Source organism: Xylona heveae (assembly GCF_001619985.1).
Source record: "Xylona heveae TC161 unplaced genomic scaffold L228scaffold_9, whole genome shotgun sequence".
NCBI lineage: Eukaryota > Fungi > Ascomycota > Xylonomycetes > Xylonales > Xylonaceae > Xylona > Xylona heveae.
In genome coordinates this window covers 293,079-314,366 of record NW_017264201.1, presented here as the reverse complement: position 1 = coordinate 314,366, position 21,288 = coordinate 293,079, and the positions used below count along the sequence as shown (strand labels likewise).

The 21,288-nt window shown below is 49.4% G+C and overlaps 8 protein-coding genes across 8 annotated transcripts; 3 read left to right on the top strand and 5 right to left on the bottom strand.

Annotated features, from left to right (window-relative positions):
- Positions 1-385: 385 nt before the first annotated feature.
- L228DRAFT_175625 (hypothetical protein) lies at positions 386-5,221 on the top strand. The gene is made up of 3 exons (XM_018329512.1): positions 386-915; positions 1,051-1,148; positions 1,215-5,221. The coding sequence occupies exons 1-3, from the start codon at positions 709-711 to the stop codon at positions 4,987-4,989; spliced, it is 4,080 nt and encodes a 1,359-aa protein (XP_018186180.1). The 5' UTR covers positions 386-708; the 3' UTR covers positions 4,990-5,221.
- A 1,298-nt stretch (positions 5,222-6,519) lies between these two features.
- L228DRAFT_175614 (hypothetical protein) lies at positions 6,520-7,594 on the bottom strand. The gene has a single exon (XM_018329511.1). It carries the CDS (start codon positions 7,458-7,460, stop codon positions 6,609-6,611), a length of 852 nt encoding a protein of 283 aa, XP_018186179.1. The 5' UTR covers positions 7,461-7,594; the 3' UTR covers positions 6,520-6,608.
- Positions 7,595-10,831: 3,237 nt separating this feature from the next.
- Positions 10,832-11,987, top strand: L228DRAFT_269924 (hypothetical protein; the record flags this gene model as incomplete). The annotated part of the gene is made up of 2 exons (XM_018335341.1): positions 10,832-10,867; positions 10,956-11,987. 2 exons carry the CDS (start codon positions 10,832-10,834, stop codon positions 11,985-11,987), a joined length of 1,068 nt encoding a protein of 355 aa, XP_018186178.1.
- An 845-nt stretch (positions 11,988-12,832) lies between these two features.
- L228DRAFT_175588 (hypothetical protein) lies at positions 12,833-13,752 on the bottom strand. Its single transcript, XM_018329510.1, has one exon. The coding sequence runs from the start codon at positions 13,577-13,579 to the stop codon at positions 12,977-12,979; it is 603 nt and encodes a 200-aa protein (XP_018186177.1). The 5' UTR covers positions 13,580-13,752; the 3' UTR covers positions 12,833-12,976.
- Positions 13,753-13,895: 143 nt separating this feature from the next.
- On the bottom strand, positions 13,896-14,747 carry L228DRAFT_269923 (hypothetical protein; the record flags this gene model as incomplete). Its single annotated transcript, XM_018335340.1, has 4 exons — positions 13,896-14,102; positions 14,201-14,294; positions 14,409-14,579; positions 14,737-14,747. The coding sequence occupies 4 exons, from the start codon at positions 14,745-14,747 to the stop codon at positions 13,896-13,898; spliced, it is 483 nt and encodes a 160-aa protein (XP_018186176.1).
- A 234-nt stretch (positions 14,748-14,981) lies between these two features.
- On the bottom strand, positions 14,982-15,982 carry L228DRAFT_249395 (hypothetical protein). The gene is made up of 3 exons (XM_018333085.1): positions 15,696-15,982; positions 15,622-15,631; positions 14,982-15,564 (listed from the first exon to the last, which is right to left on the bottom strand). The coding sequence occupies exons 1-3, from the start codon at positions 15,858-15,860 to the stop codon at positions 15,371-15,373; spliced, it is 369 nt and encodes a 122-aa protein (XP_018186175.1). The 5' UTR covers positions 15,861-15,982; the 3' UTR covers positions 14,982-15,370.
- A 1,296-nt stretch (positions 15,983-17,278) lies between these two features.
- Positions 17,279-19,545, top strand: L228DRAFT_240399 (copper amine oxidase; the record flags this gene model as incomplete). The annotated part of the gene is made up of 3 exons (XM_018331234.1): positions 17,279-17,613; positions 17,692-18,268; positions 18,352-19,545. 3 exons carry the CDS (start codon positions 17,279-17,281, stop codon positions 19,543-19,545), a joined length of 2,106 nt encoding a protein of 701 aa, XP_018186174.1.
- Positions 19,546-20,466: 921 nt separating this feature from the next.
- L228DRAFT_240398 (hypothetical protein) lies at positions 20,467-21,093 on the bottom strand (the record flags this gene model as incomplete). The annotated part of the gene is made up of 2 exons (XM_018331233.1): positions 20,467-20,534; positions 20,604-21,093. 2 exons carry the CDS (start codon positions 21,091-21,093, stop codon positions 20,467-20,469), a joined length of 558 nt encoding a protein of 185 aa, XP_018186173.1.
- Between the last annotated feature and the right edge of the window lie 195 nt (positions 21,094-21,288).

Sequence of the window (21,288 nt, the reverse complement as noted above, 5' to 3'; positions counted from 1 at the left end):
CGTAATGTAAAAATATCCTAGTTAAAAAGTCCCCGAGATAATTCTGTACGCAAAGCTCAAAGAGGATTTATTCCATGTGACGGATCTGATTGTGCCTGAAGCAGTTCATGCAGGGAACAAAAGTTGGGCTATTTCCCATGAAAGGTAAACCTGGCACTAAAAGTCGGCGCATTTGGTACTGATACAATCTCTTAAGCGCGGGTTGTAACAAAGAAACAAGTATCCGATACTGCACCTGTGCAGAGACCCCATGTCACTTGAGCCGGGAGTGATGAATGATCATCCCACTTCGCTCTTAAGCGAAGGCCCTCGGCGGGAAGCCCCGGTGGCCGCCAGAGTAGAGTTAACTCATGTAGCCCAGATCCAAGTCAAGCTCTACAGCCAAGACGGGGGGGAATTATTATCCACAAGTCCTCAGGCTCACCATCTTGACCACCTTTGACCTGTCTCACTTTTGCTGAATTCCTCCTACATTTGTATTCCCGTCAGTGAAGAGGACAAATTCAGAGAGACAAGAATATTTTTTTCCAATTCTGTTTGAATGTCGCTGCTCTGAGGTCGCTGGCCTTTGCGCCTCGGCTTTCGTGAGTTCACGCAAACCCCCTCTCGTCCTACGAGTCGATCAACAACTGCAGGCCTCCCCCACCCACGGCCGGGAAAACCTCCCAGTGATTTGAGCGGCAGCTTGCTGTCGAAAAATTACCTATCATGGCTGATCCCGTTACAACGCCCCAAAAAGGTGCACATGAAGAGGGCGAGACCAAGACCACATTGACGCCACCAGCCAGCGAGGAAACGGACAACTTCGGTGCATCTTCATCAGAGCTGTCGGATTTAGAACTGGAAGATGATGACATTGGGGAAATTGAACCGGACCATTATTACGGGGATGGAAAGATCCCAGTGTTTAAGCCTGTGAGCATGGTTCTTTTCTCTACAATCGCCTACATCTCCATGGCATTGCTGTTTGAGCTTTTACCAGCATTTGTTGTTTATCCTGTGGCAAAACAGTGTATGTGCTAATCAATTCAACTATTAATTCGTATGTAGACTATGGATCAATTTCGAAGCTTCCGAAAGTTTATCGATAAGGTTGATAAGTACGGAATGAAGTCCGGAATCATCAAGGTCATCCCTCCGAAAGAATGGTAGGCGCGCGCACAAGTCCTTTATACGCAGACTCTTCTCTACACCCATATTGACAATCGAAATAGGCGCGACTCTCTTCCTGCCCTAGACGAGTCTATCAAGTCAATCAAAATAAGGAACCCAATCGAACAAGATTTCGCCGGAGGCCAGGGAAGATATACGCAGGCAAACATGGAGAAGCAGCGTTCCTATAACCTTCCACAATGGAAAGCTCTATGTGAAGAGAGTAATCACCAGCCCCCGGCCAAGAGGGGCGAACGAAGGCGTAACCAAGACCGGTTTAACAGAGGGCGACCTGGCGCGGCAGACTCTCCAGAGAAGAAGCGCCGAGCGACCAAGACAACGAGAGCGAAGCGTGGGCGCTCACCGAGCAAAGTAGCCGACAGCACGGATGATACAGAATTACAACTCGAGGTGCCACCCACGCCTACCTCGCCTAGTAGGCTACCTGCCAAATCGGATTCGAACCAAGACATTGCTGAAGCCAGGGTTAAAACGGAGATGACCGACGAACAAGATGATGATATTATGAAGAGCACAAAGCCCGGCCGTCAGCCAAAGTCAATATCGTCTCGGAGACGAAATAATCGACGTGACGCTGCTGATGTGGTGGATGAGGCCGCCTTTGAGGACTTCAACTACCGAATGGAGAATCTCGAAGAATTCACGCCGGAACGATGCGCCGAGCTTGAAGCGTCATACTGGAAATCTTTGACCTTTAATAAGCCCATGTATGGCGCAGATATGCCTGGATCGCTCTTTGATGACTCGACCACGTCATGGAACGTTTCTAAGCTGGAGAATCTCTTGGATGTACTAGGCTCAAAGGTGCCGGGTGTTAATACGACATATCTTTACCTCGGCATGTGGAAAGCATCATTTGCTTGGCATCTTGAGGATGTCGATCTCTACAGCATCAATTACATACATTTTGGTGCCCCAAAGCAATGGTATAGCATTTCGCAGGAAGATGCCAGAAGGTTTGAGGCTGCTATGCGGAGTATTTGGCCCAACGATGCAAAGCAATGCAGCCAATTTCTACGTCATAAGACCTACCTAATATCGCCGTCGCTGTTGCAGTCGCAGTTCAACATCAAGGTTAATCGACTCGTTCACCATGAAGGCGAGTTTGTTATCACCTACCCTTATGGGTACCACTCCGGGTTTAATCTTGGCTACAACTGCGCTGAGTCGGTTAACTTTGCAACCGAGAACTGGCTGGAGTATGGTCGCATCGCCAAAAAATGCGATTGTGAAGCCGACAGCGTCTGGGTAGACGTCGGCGAGATTGAGCGCAAGCTTCGCGGCGAGAAGACTCCCGAACTGTATGAAGAGACGGATGAAGAACTAGACGAAGGCGAGGAGATGGGAGAAGACGCTGTTGCTGATCTTCCCACTCCTCCTGGCAGTGTTGGTGGGAAGCCCAAGCAGCAGCGCGGCCGAAAACGCAAGAGGAGCGCCGAAGGTGCAAAGGGCAGCGTTAAGAAGGTCAAGGTTCGGGTCAAGGTTCCTGCCAAGGAACCTTGTGTCCTCTGCCCGAATGATATGTCGTGTGACGAGCTGTTGCCTACGGATAATGGCAAAAGTGCTCACCGGCTATGTGCTACTTACATTCCGGAAACATACGTCTCCAACGAGGGTGCTAAAGAGGCCATTTGCGGCGTTGTCGATATTGATAAGGCGCGTCTAAGCCTAAAGTGTAACTTTTGCCGGTCTAAACGTGGCGCTTGCTTCCAGTGCTCGCAGAAGAAGTGCACTCGAGCATATCATGCAACGTGCGCTGCTGCTGCTGGAGTTCAGGTGGACATCGGAATGGTGCCGGTGTTTGGTGAGGATGGGGTTGAATACGCAGACATTGGCATCGATTTTAGATGCAGATTCCACCGGGTGAAGAGGGGCAAGAACGTGACTGGAGAAATGCTCGAAGAAGATTCATTGATTAAGGAGTACGCATCATCATTGCAGGCTCAGGAAGTTATTCAAATGCAATTATACCAAGGCGAAATATTTGCGGGCGTTGTGGTGGAGAATCGCAAGGACGAGGAAATGGTGCTTGTGGATCTCTTGCCTGGTGGCGGTCGAATGGAAGTGGAATACAAATGGATTTTGGTTCTGAATCCCAGCGACTCACAGCTGTCGAAACCATCTGCAAATGCCAAGCCACTACCATCAAACATGGCCAAACCCGGTGGAATGCAGGAACGACATGGCCCGCCCAAGGTCGATGATGCATTCTGCGATCCAGACGGACCGTATGTGTGGTCAGAGTTCAACACAGCCGAGCCAGAGCGCAATTCGACGCAGGCAAAGGTGGACTTTGAGAAACCCAACCAGATCTGGCACTATCTTGGAAAGACTTCGACAGAGGCCAGGGCTCAGTATACTGAGAATCCGGCGAAGGAGTTGCATAATCCCACAAGTAATTTCCTTGAAAGTGTGAAGCCACCTCCCATGTCACGAGTTGTGGCGGAGCGACGGTCTTTTCCGGCCACCCATCCTTCAGGCTCAAGCTTTATGCCGCGAGGTGGGACCGCTGCATTGAACAATCATCAGCGCCCGATCTCCTCATCAAAAGATGACCGACAAAAGAAGTCTGAAAAGGCCAAGGTTTTACCGCAGGCTCAGCGGGGCTATTCAATTGATGCACATGCATTACAGTCTCAGCGAGAGTTTCAACGTGATGCAGAGAAGCAGAAGACTCTTGGTCATGACGAGCGCTCTCGTGGAGCAGTGGCAACATCAAGCAGGCAGCCTGTAGCTCAGACCGCTCCTGCGAAACCAACTTTAGCCTCCCGGCAGCCATCATTTCCGTCTAGCCCGGGTCTGACTGGAAAAGGCCATCAGTCTTCATCTCGTCCACACCCGCCTTTGCCTGCGCAAGGGCGAGCTCCTATGGCCAACATGGAGCCGGGACCCTCTGTCTTGGCAGCCGCAGATGCCAATAAGGCGACGACTGAGCAGCGCGTTGCGGGACCGCATGTAAACGTTAGCGGTGCAAAGTCCAAGCACCCTTTGGCGGTTTACCCATATCTTCGCAATTCGTATGAAAACCATACGAGGAAATATTCCTCACCCTATCATCGAGGCGACCATCTCAGCTCACAATGTTCTCCGAGTTCCAGTTCGCCTCCCACGCCCGTTCACGTGCAGACGTCTTCTCCACAATCGTATCAACCGTTGCCGGCCCCGCCTTTGCAGCTTCAAAGCCATCCTCCACCTCCTTCTTATCAATACTACCGCCACTCTCCAAGTCCAATGTACCAACCGCAGGTACAACACATACAAAGTCAGCACAATCGCGCAACCCCACCGTCTACCTCCCTTGCTCATTCTCGTCCTCCCCATCCTCCTGTCTCATATTCTCAAACAACGACAGCAAATGGCTCAACTCCGATCAAGGCAGCTGTACCATTACCACATTATCAAACGCCGCAGCAGTTTGACCAGCAGGTCCAAAGAGCGTCTACGCTTCCGCAGCCCCATGGAGCAAGTTATGAAGCATTCTTTGCGGGATTGAAGAGCGCGGCGGGATCAAATGGAACGCGTGGTGCGTTGAATCGAGATGGTCTTGTCGCACCGACTTCTCCACACCACAGCGGCACTAGTACTCCGGCGTTTGCACTGCAACCATCTCGTTTGGTTCAAGGAACGCCATTGAAAGGTCCAGCTCCCCATGTCACATTACCCGCACCACAGCCAAATCATGCTGCACTCTTCACCACGCCAATACCTCCCCCGCAGGCGACAATGACTGTACCTGAACGACATGAAAGCCATGCAACTCCTCCAGTCATGTCTGCAGGCAACGTCCCTCCCGCGTCTATTGTAGCAAGGGATTGATTTTACTTCTCTCCCAGCATTTTCCTTTTTTGTTTCTCTCACTTATTCACGCCCTATTATAACAAGAGCAAGGTGTCGCGGTCGTAGTGCTGGTTTCATGGTACATTCAAGGTGCGGTGTTCTGGTTGCGACAGTTTGTATGATGACAAGGTATATCATTCACGTCTCAAGTTTCAATTCGCAAGGAACGGCGTCTTTTCCTGGCCTTTTCTCTAGTCCTATTTCATATTTTCTTGGCAGCCTTGACTTGCAGGCCTCTCCCGATTCCTTAATGAATTATTTGCTCTCTTTTTCTCTTTTCACATTTATTAATATGGAGTCCTAAAGATTTTTCTTCTCTTCTCATCTCAATCTTATCATCAATCGAAACGGCGCTGAGTCGTCCTTATTTTTCAATACAGTCCCGTTTACATTTTTCCTTACGATCTCTGACTCATTCGCCTGTGACGAAGCGATTTTAGTCGTTACCCTGAATCTATCGTGCTGTCATACAGCTGTGCCGTCCATGTATGTATTGTATCGTAAGGCAAAGTGCATCTCGTGGTTCTCGTTCGTAGCTTACAGAATGTAAAGCACATATTCCAATGAAATGTACGGTGTGGATATGTCAACCTGATGTCCCGTTATAAGGCAAACACTCTGTATAAGTGAGTGATATGAATGTACCTATAGAGACACCATTAAAGCAAATACATGATATACATGGATATTTAAAACGTAGGAGTATTATTATGTATTATATTTCAAGGTATGTATATTTCAGGATATATATATTTCAATATATTATACTACCCATATAGACATGCTATCCGTTCACGATTACAGATCCAGGTACCAGACGTCTGGTCTTCCTTCCGGGCGGGGTATCGTCAATCTCAATAACGATACGTTATCGCATGTAATGTACGGAGTATTATAAAGACCGAGACGACAAATGATCAGAGATCAGTGATCAGTGATCAGTGAGCAGAGACCAGAGACACCGAAAAGGCTGAAAAAGGGAAAGAGTCGTCCAATGTACCTAAGAGTCAGGTAGTCATGTAGTCATGTAATGAGTTGACTTGTGTCCCTTTTCCATTCCCCTTTCCATGCCCCCTTCCGCTTCCCTTTCTCCTTTTCTCCTTTCCCATCAACCCTCCGCTTCCCCGCCCCACCACACACACACGCCCGAACATGAGAGGACTTGAGTGCTGTGCTGTGTAGTATGGCGAACCATATTTATGACTGCGTAATCACACGGTGGCGATGGCGCGGGCGCGGGCGCGTTCGAGTAGATTTTATAGCGTGTCGGGATGAGTGTACGGTAGACGTATACGTGTATACAGGGAAATGGGTGTGTAGGTCGAGTAGTCGCGATAAGTCGAGCAGTCGCAGTACATGGGGCAGGCAGGGACTGCTATACCGGTACGCTATCTTGTCACGACGCAAGACAAAGCCGTAATATAGCAACCCCCATCGCGCTCTTTTCGTATACGTATATATACTCCACACGCCAAGCGCTTTGCCAAGCACCTCTGTCGCAACCGGCACCTTGGAGAAATGAATGGGAGTGAATAGGAAATGAATAGGGGATAAAGTAACATAATCACGGTATCGAGTTACCGCGAATATGGACGGTTCTAAATCTCCTCTGAGGCAATCGGCTTCTGCTTCTGCGCGTGCTCCACATGCGCGCCAGGCGCATTCGTCTTTTGCGGCCTAGCACGGGTACGAGTACGCGATGACGACGACGAGGAGGGACGGTGGATTTGGATTTGTTTGATAATATGCTGTTTTTCTTCTTCTGTCAGACCGCCAAAGTCATGACTAATAGAAGAAGAAGGTTCTTCCGCATCTGCCTGGTGCTCCTCCTCGTCCTCAATGTCCCACGACTTGACGGGCATAGTCTTTGTCGGGGCGGCGGGTAGGCCGGCCTGCAGGACGGCGGTGGGAAGAGGAGAATTGGTCAGAAACTCAATGACGCGACTGGCTTGGTGGTCGATATACTCGAGGACGTCGACGACCTCGTCGAGCACTGACATGCCGGCTTTGTGCTCGATGACGGTGGTGGGATTTGTGGGCTTTGTTGTTTTGGGTCTGCCGCCGCCGCGACCTCGGCCGTTACCTTTGCCTCGATTGGGATCTGTGGATTTGGACTTGTGGTCCTTGTCCTTGTCGTTATGGTGGTGGTGAGGCTTCATGTTGAGTGCTTCCAACGTCTTTTCATCCAGGGACCATTCGAGTTCCGGGTGAGCAAAGTTGTGTGACCAGCGATGATTGTCGAGGTTGTGATGATCATGATCATGGTCGTGGTCGCCGTGGCTCTGATGCGACATGTGCATCACCAAGGTGTGCTCAATGTTGGCTTGCTCATTGGGGTTGGTGTGGTCATGAGGCGGCTGAGGTGCGGGCACGGCGAGGACCAACTGAGGCAGAATGGCCGCTCCGAGGGCCAGAGTGGTCAAGGAGGAGGAAGATTGGAAGAAACGCATGATGAAATGGTAATGGTAATGGTAATGGTAATGCTCGAAAGGGAGAAAAAAAGGAACAGTAGTGTCAAGGCTCAACGGCTTCGAGGTGGATATCGTTGATAGTGATGATATAATAGAGAAAATAAAAGAAAAAGTCAGGGTATAAGATGGAGGTTTGTAAAAGTAGACAATATAGATTGAATATCAGCCTTGGCTCTCGAGGCGTAAGGTGGTGACGAGAATAACGAGTGAAGTGCCCACGGGTAATATCAGAATGATAATCAAGCTTGATGGTCAGAGAAGCGCGACAAGGATCAATGCGATCAAAGAGTCGAATCACAGAGCTTGTAATTGTAACGAATGTGCGAAAAGGAGGAAATAGTAGCAAGATACAAAATGGGGAAGAGTTGTTGGGCCTAATATATACAGGACAGAGCGTTCTCCACATGAAGCTTTGGGTGTGGCGCACCGCTACCATAACATGCATGCGGACGAATAGCGCGCACGGTAAAAGCAAAAGAAGACGTGGGGACACGGACTGATACTAGAAAGGAAATGGGTCGTGCAGACCACGTCTTCAAACTTCGCCGCGTTGAGTTTAATGCAAGAGCAAAGCTAAAGTCAAAACAACTATCGGACACATCCGCCTTGTTGGGCCGGGCAGCAATTTAGCATCATAATCATCATACCCTCTTCGTTTGGCACGTGTACGGAGCAAGCGCCATCAAGCCCGGGAGCAAGCCGGCAAGTAATCAAACCGCCCCTGTGAGCAAATTGTGTGGAAGCAACAAATACAAAACCGTCAAAAATGGGAGGGGAGAAAAATAAACGGTGAGTGAGACCCGAGATTGAGGGCGTCTCATTACCCCACAGCCACCAACCCATGTCCAATAACGCATATATTGAATGCAGCAATGAGCGCCTTTTTTCGGAAGAAATGCCTAGCTCAGCGTAACATTTCCAAAAGGTTAATAACGGATAAATGGAGAGACAAGAGAGAAAGCAAAAAAGATACGAATCGAGATGGTGCCGTAGGTTAGGCATTCAAAGTTCAATTCTGCCCCGGGTCGGGAAGCCGAGTTTACTCTCCTTTCCTAAACTTGAGCCCCAGTCACATAATAGTGGGGATCTGCCGCGGACGGACCGGGATACTCCATCAGGGGTGCGATCGTCGGATGCGTCTAAAAAGGGTCGCGGGAGAAAACAGAAGCGTTTGGACCGTGCGATGCAGGTCTCCTCTGAGTCTCTGCCTCGTACCCAATGACGGGCAGAACAGGTAGCGACTAGGTACTGGCCGCATGCAGAGCACGCCGGTCTTTGCCGCACACTCCCACCTGCCAGCCCCTGAATAGATACATGGCAGTCACTCACTCCCGACCCACGTTGCCCCCGAAACGGTACCTGAAAGGATCCGAAAGCCCGGCTCCCCTTGTCGTTTTTGTCGTAAAAGCTGTTTTCGCCCATGCAAAGGGCCCCCCAGGATCTTCGGCTCCTTAGTGTCAGTCTTGCACAGCAATTTTCCGCCTCTCATTCAATCACAACAGTCGTTGATTGGCAATGACTGCTTTGCATCTGGCAACCAAGCTTCTGTTAACACGTCTTGGCAACATCTTGGCAAGTCTTGGCATACATTCGTCATGACCAGGTTCAGTGTGCAGCTGGTTCAATCACAGTCGCTTTCCTCGGCTCAGCACTCAAGACCAATCAATTTTGCCTTTGAATTAGCCAGCCACAGTTGTCTCTGGAGGAATGTGGAAATGATCCGATCATGGTTGGTCGTGGTCACGATGGTGCACTCGGTAATTTTACCATTCAGCTGAAGGATGATTAGCGACGAAGAGGTAAGCGTTGTTGCAAGCATCAGGGGAACCCCCCGTCAGACCCGCTGCGCTGCCACGATGTGCCCTCGGCACTCGAGCGCTCCTTTTGAATTCTGCACCAGAGAGAAGAAAAAAGGGCCTTTCCCCCTGCTTAGGGCGTAAAATGTCGCGAGCATACTCCGATAGCTCAGTCCAAGTGCGAGTTAAAGACGCTCCTATCAAAACGGCTGCTAGGCAGCAATTTCAGGAATTACTCATTCGTTTAATGAGCTGTCTCCTGCCTACTCAGGGCAGCGAACTGTCAATCTGGTTTCGGAAAAGATTTGAGAAAAAAAAAATTTTTGGGATCGCGTTGACTGTCTTGACCGGCCTGTCCTCGTAGGCTAGAGTCGAACGATTTGTGTCACCCTCATTTCGAACACATGCACTACTGACATCTTCAAGATTCCGTCTGCAAGCTCGCAGCCGTGCTACTGTTAGTGAGAGGCTTGACTTGCCAAGAAACCAGACGGCCTGTGGCTGGGTCTCGACTCACATTGGACCTTGAAAGAGATCAGGCGTACAAAGCTGACCGGTCACGATTCAAGTGTTCCCAGTAGTAAAAAAACAACTTTACAATAATCACATCAGTCGTAAGAAAAAATCTCATCGATGCCAGCGTCAGCAGATACTGTTCATCGTTGCCAGCATTGGACTCTCTAAGAGCGTCAAAACTTCCGTGCCTAGCCGGGCGAAGTGAGGGGTCCGGAGTGCAGTACACTACTCGAACCTGCAAATTTAGCGTCAGCGGTGAGAAACGAGAGAGAGAGAGAACAGTAATACTCGTAGTAAATATTAATTAAATGAAAACTGCTACTTCAAATGAATACGAGACAGAGAAGAAAGAATTGACCCACCTATTACGAGCAACACAGGATAATCCTAGCGGAGTAGAGGGCTCGAGGCGGAGCAGCACGCTTTGCCCCGGTTGACATTTCAATGATCCACAAGGCGTAGCATGGGCTCTCGTGTCCGAGAGATCAATGACCCCAGTAAGTCATGATTTGAGAAGTTTAATAGTAATAATCCGCGTGGGATATTTGACGGCCGTTGAAGTTGAACACAATAGACAAGCACTGTCCGGGTATATTAAATATGGTATTTACACTAGCTTAGTGTAAGAAGTACTTTACCCTCAGTTAAAAATTCATAGACAAATCAAGTACCTCTTCCACTTTGTTTTCATGATATTAACACACTGGCGATCTTCGTGTTTCAACAACTTCACCTTCTCTCTTCTCTGCCACTCCAAACATCCCACGCTGCCTTGCATCGACAATCTCGTCTAGACCTTCCTATGCCAGCAATATCCCGCCGCTGTCCCGTATCAACTGATTTCCCCTCCTTTACAACTTGCTTTACTCGTACGCGTTGACGGTCCTCTATGCCCTTTGCGGAAGGCGAATCTATCATTTGAAATTCACGTTGTCAACCATAACGTCACACCTGATCGCAACTTGATACTGTATCATCTACCTTTGTACCGTTTTGCTTTTCCTCGAAGAGTGCATCTGTCTTCATTCTATCCCAAAGATGCTATCATCTTTACCATTGATTGCACCACGCGATGTACGTACAATCCAAACTCCAAACCAGTCTTCTGCACCTCCCATAATTCTCCAGAGGACAATTCCAAAATGCTGACGAGGCTTCGCAGGCTCATACTTTATGGTATACACCAACCAGCCTCTCGCAATCTTCATCCGGAGTAGACGGCAGCAACAGCAGCAATAATGCGGCCATTGACGGTGCCTACCCCGCCGCCTTCTCCAACTTCCACTCGCAACCGTACGGCCAGCGACGCGCAGGCGCAAGTTCTCGCAACCCATTAGCCCTTCTCGCTCTTGAAGAGAACTACATTGTCGCGCGCAAAGAAAATGTCCGTCGGTTCGGAGCGGGCTGGATCCGGCCACCGGGCGTCGCAAAAACGTACCAAGCCACGATGGACGAGGCCGCGGAGCGCGAAGAGCAAGAGATAGCCGCAGCCCGTGAAGCCGCGGCCTTGGAGCACGCCGCCATGCTGGAAGGGCAAACGGAAGGAGAAGAAGAAACGATGGAAGGTGCAGAAGGCGAGGGGGACGGCGAAGCAGAGCGCGATCTAGACGACGACGTGCCCGACGCAGATGATGCCGAGATGGAGGCCGAAGCCGACGGCGACGGGTTCGACGACATGGACGATGACGAGGAAGAAGAAGGACTCGCTGAAGCCGACGAAGACGGCCAGCTCGGCGAGGGTCTCATGGACGGCACGATTGATATGGATGCCGATCTCGACCATGACGAACCCATGATTGTCGAGCAGGAGCACGATCTCGACGATGACGTGCCCGAGGCCGGAAGCTACGAGCATACTGATACAGAGCTGGAGGACGAAGCAACAGATTTTGATTCCAGCCATTTACATCACCCCGGAGATGGCCATGGCCTCCTCCACCACCACCACCACCACCACCATCATCATCACCATCCAAGCAGCGCGTCATCGTCGTCTCGTCGGCGCGGCAGCCGCACCCGTCGTGGAAGTGGTCATTTGCGCGGGTTTGGCTTCACGAGCAGTAGCAGTCCCGCGGGACGTACAAGTCTCGTGCGAAGTGACGGAAGCAGTCTTGTCATGGGCAGTTCGATTCTCGGCAGCAGTCCGGCCGCCGCGCCGACCTTTCTTGGCCGACTCAGACGCCGGGATACATAGAACCATGAACTGTTCATTGACCCTGTTTTTGTTTTGGGTGGTGAAGCATGTTAGCTTCGTCAGGAGCATTTTCTACTGTGTTTCTTTTCTTTTCTTTTCTTTTCTTTTCTTCCGTTCCCATCCCCTTTCATCTTCCATCCCTTTTCATTTCCCATCGCTTTTGTTTCGTCAATATACCCATTTCCCTTTCCCTTTCCCTTCTCCTTTTCCTTTTCCTTTCCCCATTGTCCCATCCTATCCCTGCTCCTTACCCCTCCCACAGCAAACGTCACTTACACAGCATACGCGCTATCACGTACGAACAAACACCTTCACCTTCACCCCATCTCCCTACGTATACGCATACGCATACGAATGTTTTCTGCGCTCCACATCCTGTGCGCTTAGCATCAGTTCCTTTTACTCCTGACGAACATGCATTGATCGGATACATGTGTCTACATGTGTCTACATGTGTCCATCTCTTCTGCGTATTCGTGTTTCAATCGGGTAGAGTACCTTAGGTACTTTACATAACCTACCTACCTAGGTACTTTGAAAGACCTACCTAGGCAGTTTAAAATCGAATAGCTACGAATGACAAATACGATAGCTACAATGACACAAACAACTAATGTGCTGATCCAATACACATCAACTAAGACGTGAATTTCAGCTGCATAGTCAGACATTGCTCACACGGATATTGCTCACACAGATAACGCTCAGATCGACGACCAATAATGCAGACTAGACATGAACTGACAAGTCGACACTGTCACTCTTTCGGAAGATACGTGGAATGTAGATGGCAATAAAGTGATTTTGATTTGCATTTTGATTTGGTTCTGCATATGATCAAGTATGACGGTATGATCAAGTATAACAGTATAACAGTATAACAATATAACAAAATTGGACATAAAATATACATACAAAAAATCCCATATAATATTCGAAAAGAGACATGTAGACATGAGGACGTTAAGGAAAAAACAAATTAAACACGGTCAAAAGTGGCTGCGTTCCTGCCTGAGAGGAAAGGGGCAGAGGAAGTGGATAATGAGTAATAAAAAGTGGAAAAAGTAAATATTTAGAGTTGAAGAGAAACGAAGAGAAACGAAGAGGAGGGAAGAGAGGGAGGAAGGAGGGAAGGAGGGAAAAAGGTAAAGGGACATGTAAAGGGACATTAAAATATAATAAGAGACCCGAATAACGGGGAAGAGATGAGGAAATGATACGAGGATCATATAAGAGACCCGAATAACGGGAGAGAGGTGAGAATAAATGGGAAAGAAAGGAAAAATCGTATACATGATTGAACGAGAAGCAAAACTATAAATAAAAATAAAATAAAAAACGCCGAGAGAATATGCGAGTGATGCATCATGCGGAAGGGGATTTAAGGACGTGTGGCGGTGGTTGCCCAAATTATGTATGTAGTGTGGAACGAGTCCGGATCGAAAGAGAAGGGTATAGAAAGAGTGTCTTTTGGTAAGAAGGAGGAATAGAGCTTGGTGTATGATCATCTCCAGCGGTATACGGTAACAGTGCAGGATATGTTGTATTGACGCACGATGGTGCCGTGGTTTTGATGGGGTTGTAGGCAGCATTGGCGTGGTGTGAAATGAGTAGTGAAGTACGATTGGAACGATCGGAGAGTGAGCTGTCAAAGGGTGCTGGGATTTCGATGTGAGCCGCTGAATATTGCTTGGGCTTGTTGAGGTTGAGTATGCGCTCAGATGCGGTTCAGGACTGTATGCTTTGTTTGTTCGAAACCCTGGGAGGTGATGCGGCGCAACCCGAGACGCAGCTGAGGCGGTTTGCGAAACTAAGATGATTTTGCTTTCCCTTCCCCTTCGTCTTCATCTTCGTCTTCGTTTTCGTCTCATCTTCATCTTTATAGTCATATTCTGGCAGGGCCGAAAGTTATCCAAGCCAGACCCACCAGAAGAGGAATATGACAGCGGCAAAAAAGGATGCCCAAGCCTTCCAGCTGACACCAGTCGACTCAGCCATTCTCAACATGCGGTTCATTGTCCCGCGTAGTCGGACACGAGTGTTGTCAAAAGAGTCATTCATTTGGTCGGCGAGGGTAGTAGAAGATCTGATTTCGTGGCCAATAGCGACGGTAATCTTGAAATGAGAAACCACGGATTAGTCGGTGCTGATTTCTTCGGCGAGACTGTAGTCAAGCACTTGGAGGGCCAGAGGGTCTTGGCTCCTATACATACATCTTTGAGCATCTTCACCTTTGCGCCCATGCCCTCGAGCTGTTCGTCATTCTGACTTTCGAGTTCGGAGAGAACTGCGTCGCTGTATTGGCCTCTGTCAGGTTACAACCGTTAGCTTCAAGTCGCTTCGAACATGAGGTGTCTCTTCTCCAGCAACATGATCTGAATGAAAAGCGAAAGAGACTGCATGTAAGAAGGATCCGCATACCTCTTATTCGGTGTAGCAGATCTGTAGCCTAAGCCACTGCCAGGGGATGCTCCGCGATTGTTCAATCCGTATCCAGGCTCAGCATAGAGTCCCGAAGGCGACGGCGTTGGATTTCTGGATGCATTGTAGCTCTCGAATAATGAGTTGCGCGGGTCGCGCTGATGTCCGAACCTGTGTCAAAGCCAAGGCTCGCGCTGTTAGCAATGGGCTCTCATGCTGAAAATGCGGAGGAGATGCGGAGGAGAGATGCCAGGCAGGGCATGCTCAGTATGGTAATCTCTGCCTGGTTGCGACGAAAATACTTTAATGGAAGCTTATCAGGACTCACCTTGAGGACATTGCACAGACTATGGAAGACTAAAAGATCAAAGAGAACAATTATCGATATGGGCGGGATGTAATAATAACTGGGATTTGGGGAAATGGAGATGCCAAGACTGGCCGGATCAGGGGGTTTCATTCGCTAGTCGAGAGCGAGAGACACTTGACAGATCTGTTTTGGTCCAAGTCTCAACTCCACGAGTCCGCGACACTCCTACGTATGCTGAGCTCCACTGAATCTGAACACTTTTTACTGCGTATTCTTAATGATGATCGGCAGTTAAGCTCAAAATCATTTTTAAGCGTTAACAAAAGAGAAAAAAAAAAGTTCAAGCATTACGCCTGGTATGTCATTCGTTTCATATTTGGAACTGCTGCAGAAAAGAAAAGCAAGAGTGATAAGAAGTCGCACCGCTCTGAAGACTCCTCAAGATGCAGCGAATATCGTCTCGGAGTTGAGCTTAGACCATTTATTGTTTGAGACCCTGCTCGGACTGAGAAAGATGCCATTTTTTCCCTTTTGACCGCCGACGAGACATGATCTCCTCCACCAACGCCCTGGTATTTCATGGCAAGCGTAAAAGCATCAGACATATTTTGCCCATTTCCGTGACCCAGTTGCTCCGCAGAGTGAGACCTTTTTACTCCTGCATGGCGTCATCGTCTCCGAGAAAGTCCTCATCATCGTCTTCGTCCTCTTCGAGCTCGGGGCCAGCGGCCTGCGCGGCCTTGGCAAAGTCAATGTTCTTGCCACGGGTCCGTCGTCCGCCCTCGATGATGTTGTCCATGTCGATCTCCTTCATGTCGTCATCATCTTCCTCCTCCTCGCCGGCTCCTTTAATGAGTTAGTATCGCGTGTAAGTTGACAACGTTTGCTTCTGAGAGAGCATACCTTCACCGCCCTAATTGCAAAAGGGAAAAAAATTAGCATTGCAAACGTTGTGAATATATTTCCTCGTTCCTTACATTCTCTTCAGGGCCAGACTCCTCTTCAGAGCTTTCCTCTTCCTCGCTGAGACCCTGGGGGGTTCTGTCGACGGCCTTTCCCTTGCCCTTGTTGACACCGGGAGCTTCAGAGGCGTTTTCCTGAGCCTCAGGCTTGAAGGTGGTAGTACCGTTCGTGTCGCTCATATTTGCAATGTGCAGAATGGGATATACAAAAGTCTGAGATAATTTGGTAGAAAAAGACGGCAATTAAATGCTTCAGTGATTGCGAGAAAAGAATCACGTTGAAGTTGCGTGAAGCGACGGCGGCAAACCCCCAAACGGTGAATCTCCCATCTCGCAAGTCCCTTTAAACCACCAATTACCCTGCAAACCACCAAAACAATAGCCTGGCCCTACTGGCAACCAGAGCAACCACGATGATGATGATGCATATGAAGTGATCAATTACTATCAATCCGCTCACTTTCGCCCTCATGACTGAGTTGGAAATACTTTTCGATTACTAAAACCTCAGTCTGGAGTTACCACAGACTGTCAGCTTATTACTGTATCATCTCCGTACTAGAGGCATCGATTATTCAAGAACTTTGCGCTATTGTCCTAATCTCTTCTCCAGTCTACTTTGTGCAGGATTCAATTTATTAGGAGAGCAGACAAATATGGACTAGATTGCTATGTGAATGCAGTCCAGCACTTGACAACTCGGATGGGATTGCAATGAGGCATCTGCGCACGAAAAACAGTGATATATGCAGTGTTCGACAGGTCGAGTCGACATCAGACTTGGCATCCACACCGCCGACCTGAGAAATACGATAATTTATTCCCCCGCATTGCGGGGTACTGCAACATGTTGCGGGCGACCCTGAGAAAAGCTGCAAGAGATCGCAGTCACATATGTCCCAGCTACAGATGACGCTGCTTTCTCAGTTTGAAAACAATTACGTGAATACAAAATAATAAAGATCATCGAGTTTTCCATTTCTTCAGATTGAAAAATTTCCGATATATCCGACGGCTTACAGATTATCAATGGCTTAGTCTAAAGCGTATCAAATCGACGAGTCAGAGTATTGATTCCATTCTCGGGGAGAGATCGGAAGCATGTCAGCAATCAGCGGAAAGCAATCGTCGGCTCATGCAATGGGAGAGAATATACAGGCGAATTAAGTGAGTATCAATACCCGTACAGTAATGAAATACGAGTATGACATTTTACTCCAGCCATTTTGTCTCTATCAGATCTGTCAGCGGGGACGGTTGATTGATAGTATGGGGTCGCTCGCAAGGACTTTCCAAAAGAGGCAGGGACAGCCGTTTAGCGTCATCATGGAAACCATTCCTTATCGATGCTTATCCACAGCTTGTGCCTTCTCTCCACCTACCATGCCGGCATGATTTGCCCGCCTCGTGATGATTTTACGTATTTGATTTCTGTCCTATTGCTTTGTTGGAAAATACTTTAAATATGGCTCTTCCCACTTGTTCAATCCCAATTCCTCCCTCTTCATCTTCAAGGTTTTCTCATTTACGTTTTGGCAATCTATTCTCTTACTCTGTTGTCCTGCTCGGTCTCTGTATCATAACACCGCCGCTAGAGAATGAGCGTTCCCCACCCTTTGGATGCTCTCACCGTCAATGAGATCAAGCGTGCTAGTGACATCGTCTTGAATGCCCGCGGCAATGCATTGATTGAATTCCGTTCCATCTCCCTTGAGGAGCCTCCCAAAGCTCAGCTCCAGCCTTTCTTCGAGCTTGAAGCCCAGGGTAAACTTACCTATCAAACTCCTCGTCCCGCACGACAGGCATCCATCAAGTACGATGTTGTATGTGAAGACCGGAGCCGAGACTATATGGAGTCTCTTGTCGACGTCAATACCGGAAAGGAGACAAAGCACCGGGTTGTTGACAAGAGACACCAGCCCAGCTTGACCTTGTACGTTGAGACTACTCCCCCATCAACGATTTTCCTTTTTATTTTTCTTCAGAAGGATGAGACTGATTAGCTTTCCAGGGAGGAGTTTGAAGCTTTCCAGGATGCCTGCACCGCGTCCCAGCTTTTCAAGGATGAATTGGCCAAGTACAAGCTGCCTGAGGGCTTCGTTGTCACTATTGACCCCTGGCCCTATGGCGGTCCTGACCCGGGCGAGATCTACCCCCGGTATACTCAGGGACTCTGCTTTGCCCGGGACGCACGCAATGGCAACCCTGACTCGAATCACTACGGCTACCCGTTGCCCATGATCCCCGTCATGGACACTTATAAGCAAGAAATTGTGCGCATCGACAAGCTCGCCACCGGCGGCACCGAGGACGGCCTCCGGTACGACACCACGCAGCGGAACATTCTCGACCACTGCGCTCCTGCCGAGTACGTGCCCGAACTTCTCGAGGGCGGTCTTCGAACAGATCTCAAGCCTCTCAACGTGATCCAGCCCGAGGGACCTTCCTTCAAAGTCAGCGACGAGAGCGTTGTCGAGTGGCAGAAGTGGCGGTTCCGGGTTGGCTTCAACCCGCGCGAGGGTGCCACTCTCCACGACATTCGTTATGATGGCCGCAGTGTCCTATACAGACTGAGCATCAGCGAAATGGTAAACTCCTCCTATCATACCCCCTCTACTTCCACTCTCTCCCTCCGCACCAGTATACTAACAATGCGTGTTCCACCCTTCAGACCGTCCCATACGGTGACCCCCGACCCCCATTCCACCGCAAACAAGCCTTTGATTTTGGCGACGCCGGCGCCGGCCGAGCTGCCAACAACCTCGAACTTGGCTGCGACTGTCTCGGACTGATCAAGTACTTTGACGCCGTCATGGTGGACACATCAGGCGCACCCAGCGTCTCCAAGAACGTCATTTGTCTGCACGAGCAAGACAACGGGATCGGATGGAAACACACCAACTACCGAACCAACCGCGCCGTCGTCACGCGCTACCGCGAACTCGTTATCCAATTCATCATCACGCTCGCCAACTACGAGTACATCTTCATGTACAAGTTCGACCAAGCAGGCGGGATCGACATTGAGACGCGCGCCACGGGAATCGTCTCCGTCGTCAACATCGACCCGGGCAAGACCTCTCCCTGGGGCAACGTCGTGTCTCCCGGCGCACTGGCGCAGAACCACCAACACGTCTTCTGCCTGCGCATCGACCCAGCCATTGACGGGCCGCGCAACACCATTCTCAAGGAAGAATCTCTACCCATCCCCATGACCCCCGAACTCAACCCCTTTGGCAACGGCTACGAAGTGCGCCGCACCCCCATCACGCGCTCCTCCTTCCTCGACGCCTCCCCGCAGACCAACCGCGTCATCAAAATGATCAACCCCCACAAGCTCAACCCCATCTCCGGCCGCCCCATCGGATACAAATTCACCCCGACCGCCAGCCAGCTTCTGCTCGCCCACCCGGACAGCATCCAGGCCAAGCGCGCCCAGTTCGCCCAGCACCACGTCTGGATCACCAAGCACCGCGACGGCGAGTTCTGGGCCGGCGGCGAATTCACCAACCAGAGCCAGGCCGAAGTCGACGGCGTCGCGGACGCTGTCGCCCGCGATGAAAACGTGCAAGACGACGATGTCGTCGTCTGGAATGTCTTTGGTCTCACGCACAATCCCCGTGTCGAGGACTGGCCTGTCATGCCCATGGAGTCCCATTCGGTCCATCTCCGCCCCGTCGACTTTTTCACGCGGAACCCCGCAATCGATGTCCCCGGAAGCAAGAACTTGTCGTCCGTCCTCGCCCCGGGGAGTAAACAGGGCGATGGCAGCTCGTGTTGCTCGGGCAAAGTCCAGTCCCAGCCGACATCGCATGGTCAAGGTCAGGGCGAACTAAAGCCCCAGGATGGAACTCATAAGTTGTGAGATGCGAATGAGGAATGAGTGATTGTGCTTGACCGGCACAAGCAGCTTGGATGTTAGATGTTGGATAGTGAACGGTGTATGCTCATCGGGCACTGATTTGAGTCGTTTGACTAGAATGTGTTCTGCAACATTCGGCATATGTAATTCTCCCGACGGGAGAAAGCATGATACGGTGATCTTCATGAAAAATGGCGTTTTGGGAATGGATTTCATGATATACGGTCTGGAGGTGCACTGTTTTGGCTTGTCTGTTGTATATATCTACCTAGCATTCTTGAATCCTTTTGGTATATATGCCCTCTATATATATACCTAGCATTGACTTCATTATTTTCTCACATCTAAACACCCTGCTTAGTCCCGTTTGGGAAGTATCTGTTTAGCCTGGTGAAGGCTTTACTATCTAGACTCGGGATAACAGCAGGATTGTATTTCTTCGGAGCTTCCTAAACTAAACTGCGCATTCCCGCAACTAATGAGCTTGATACAATTTAAAAAGGAAAGGCGAAACAAAGACAAGCAAAACATTGTCGTTAATATATGATAATATATGATAATATCCGTCGTGCAATTTCACGTCCTTGTTGCCATATCATTCAAATTATCTCTTAAATATCGACTTCTTGAAGCCTTCCCTCTCTCAGCAATTCTTAGAAAATATTATAATGTCCCGCCTCCCAGTCGCGTTGAATACTTGAGATGGCTTTTCGTAAGCGGGCGGCAGTATTAGGTATCAAGGACGACCAAGGCGGCCTCATTCGAAGACAAATACTCATTATCCACAGCTGTCTCCTACTCGAATCTGAGTCTCTGTCCTCTTCCGATGTTCATGTTAGTTAGGAAAAAGGTAGGTCAAAAACCGAAAACCGAGAGAGAGAGAAGCGTAGGTTACATTCTACCAGGGCCTACACGCGACTCGCGTTAGGGGGAAGGAGTCATGTCGTCGCTGGAGATATCATGAGGACCAGGTGGAGGTGGGCGGATAATAACTAATGTGAATGTCGAGATTAGCCATGATGTGTATCAGAAAGGGGTCATTCCAACACAACAGCACGCACCTGCAGCTTCTATAATTTCTTCTATGGCAGAGTCTGGAATGCTATGCAAAGCGATATAGCAATTTGAAACCTGATTCCCTGCCGCTCGAGGGAAGTTGCGCAGACCCAACTTCTTGACGACCGTGCTAAATTTAAACACGTAGACGTCCTCCAGCTCTCGAGAATCTATTTTAAAGAGGGTCCATCCAATAATCGCCTCCTCCTCGAAGTCTTGATTCGACCACAACTTATAGATCCAGTTCACCGCGTGGTCCTGCTCGGAGAAGAGCGCAATGTAAGGCTGAACAACTCTGCTATGCCAACTAAGGTTGTTCTCCACAGATTGGCCAAACTCTTTCCGCTGGTCATCTTTGTAAAACGTGTCGGTGTCCTGGGCGTAGAGCCCTTGCCCTTCAATATATTCGGTTTGACAACCAGGATGTTGGACTCTCCACAAGTAGCGGGGGCGTAGCTGATCCAGCTGCTCCTGTGGAACACGAAACTGATCCATTTCGATAAACTTATTTAATATTTGCAATGGAGAATCGAAGGCACGTCGAAAAGAGCTCTCTTCTCGTCTCCTTGGAAGAGTCAAGACGTGAGATGTGGAGCCTCTCAAGACGATGCTGAACTCATATTTATAACCTGCCATCTGTACTGCCAGGGAAGTACTATTGGCAATAAGTGCGGGGATAGGCTCAGCATC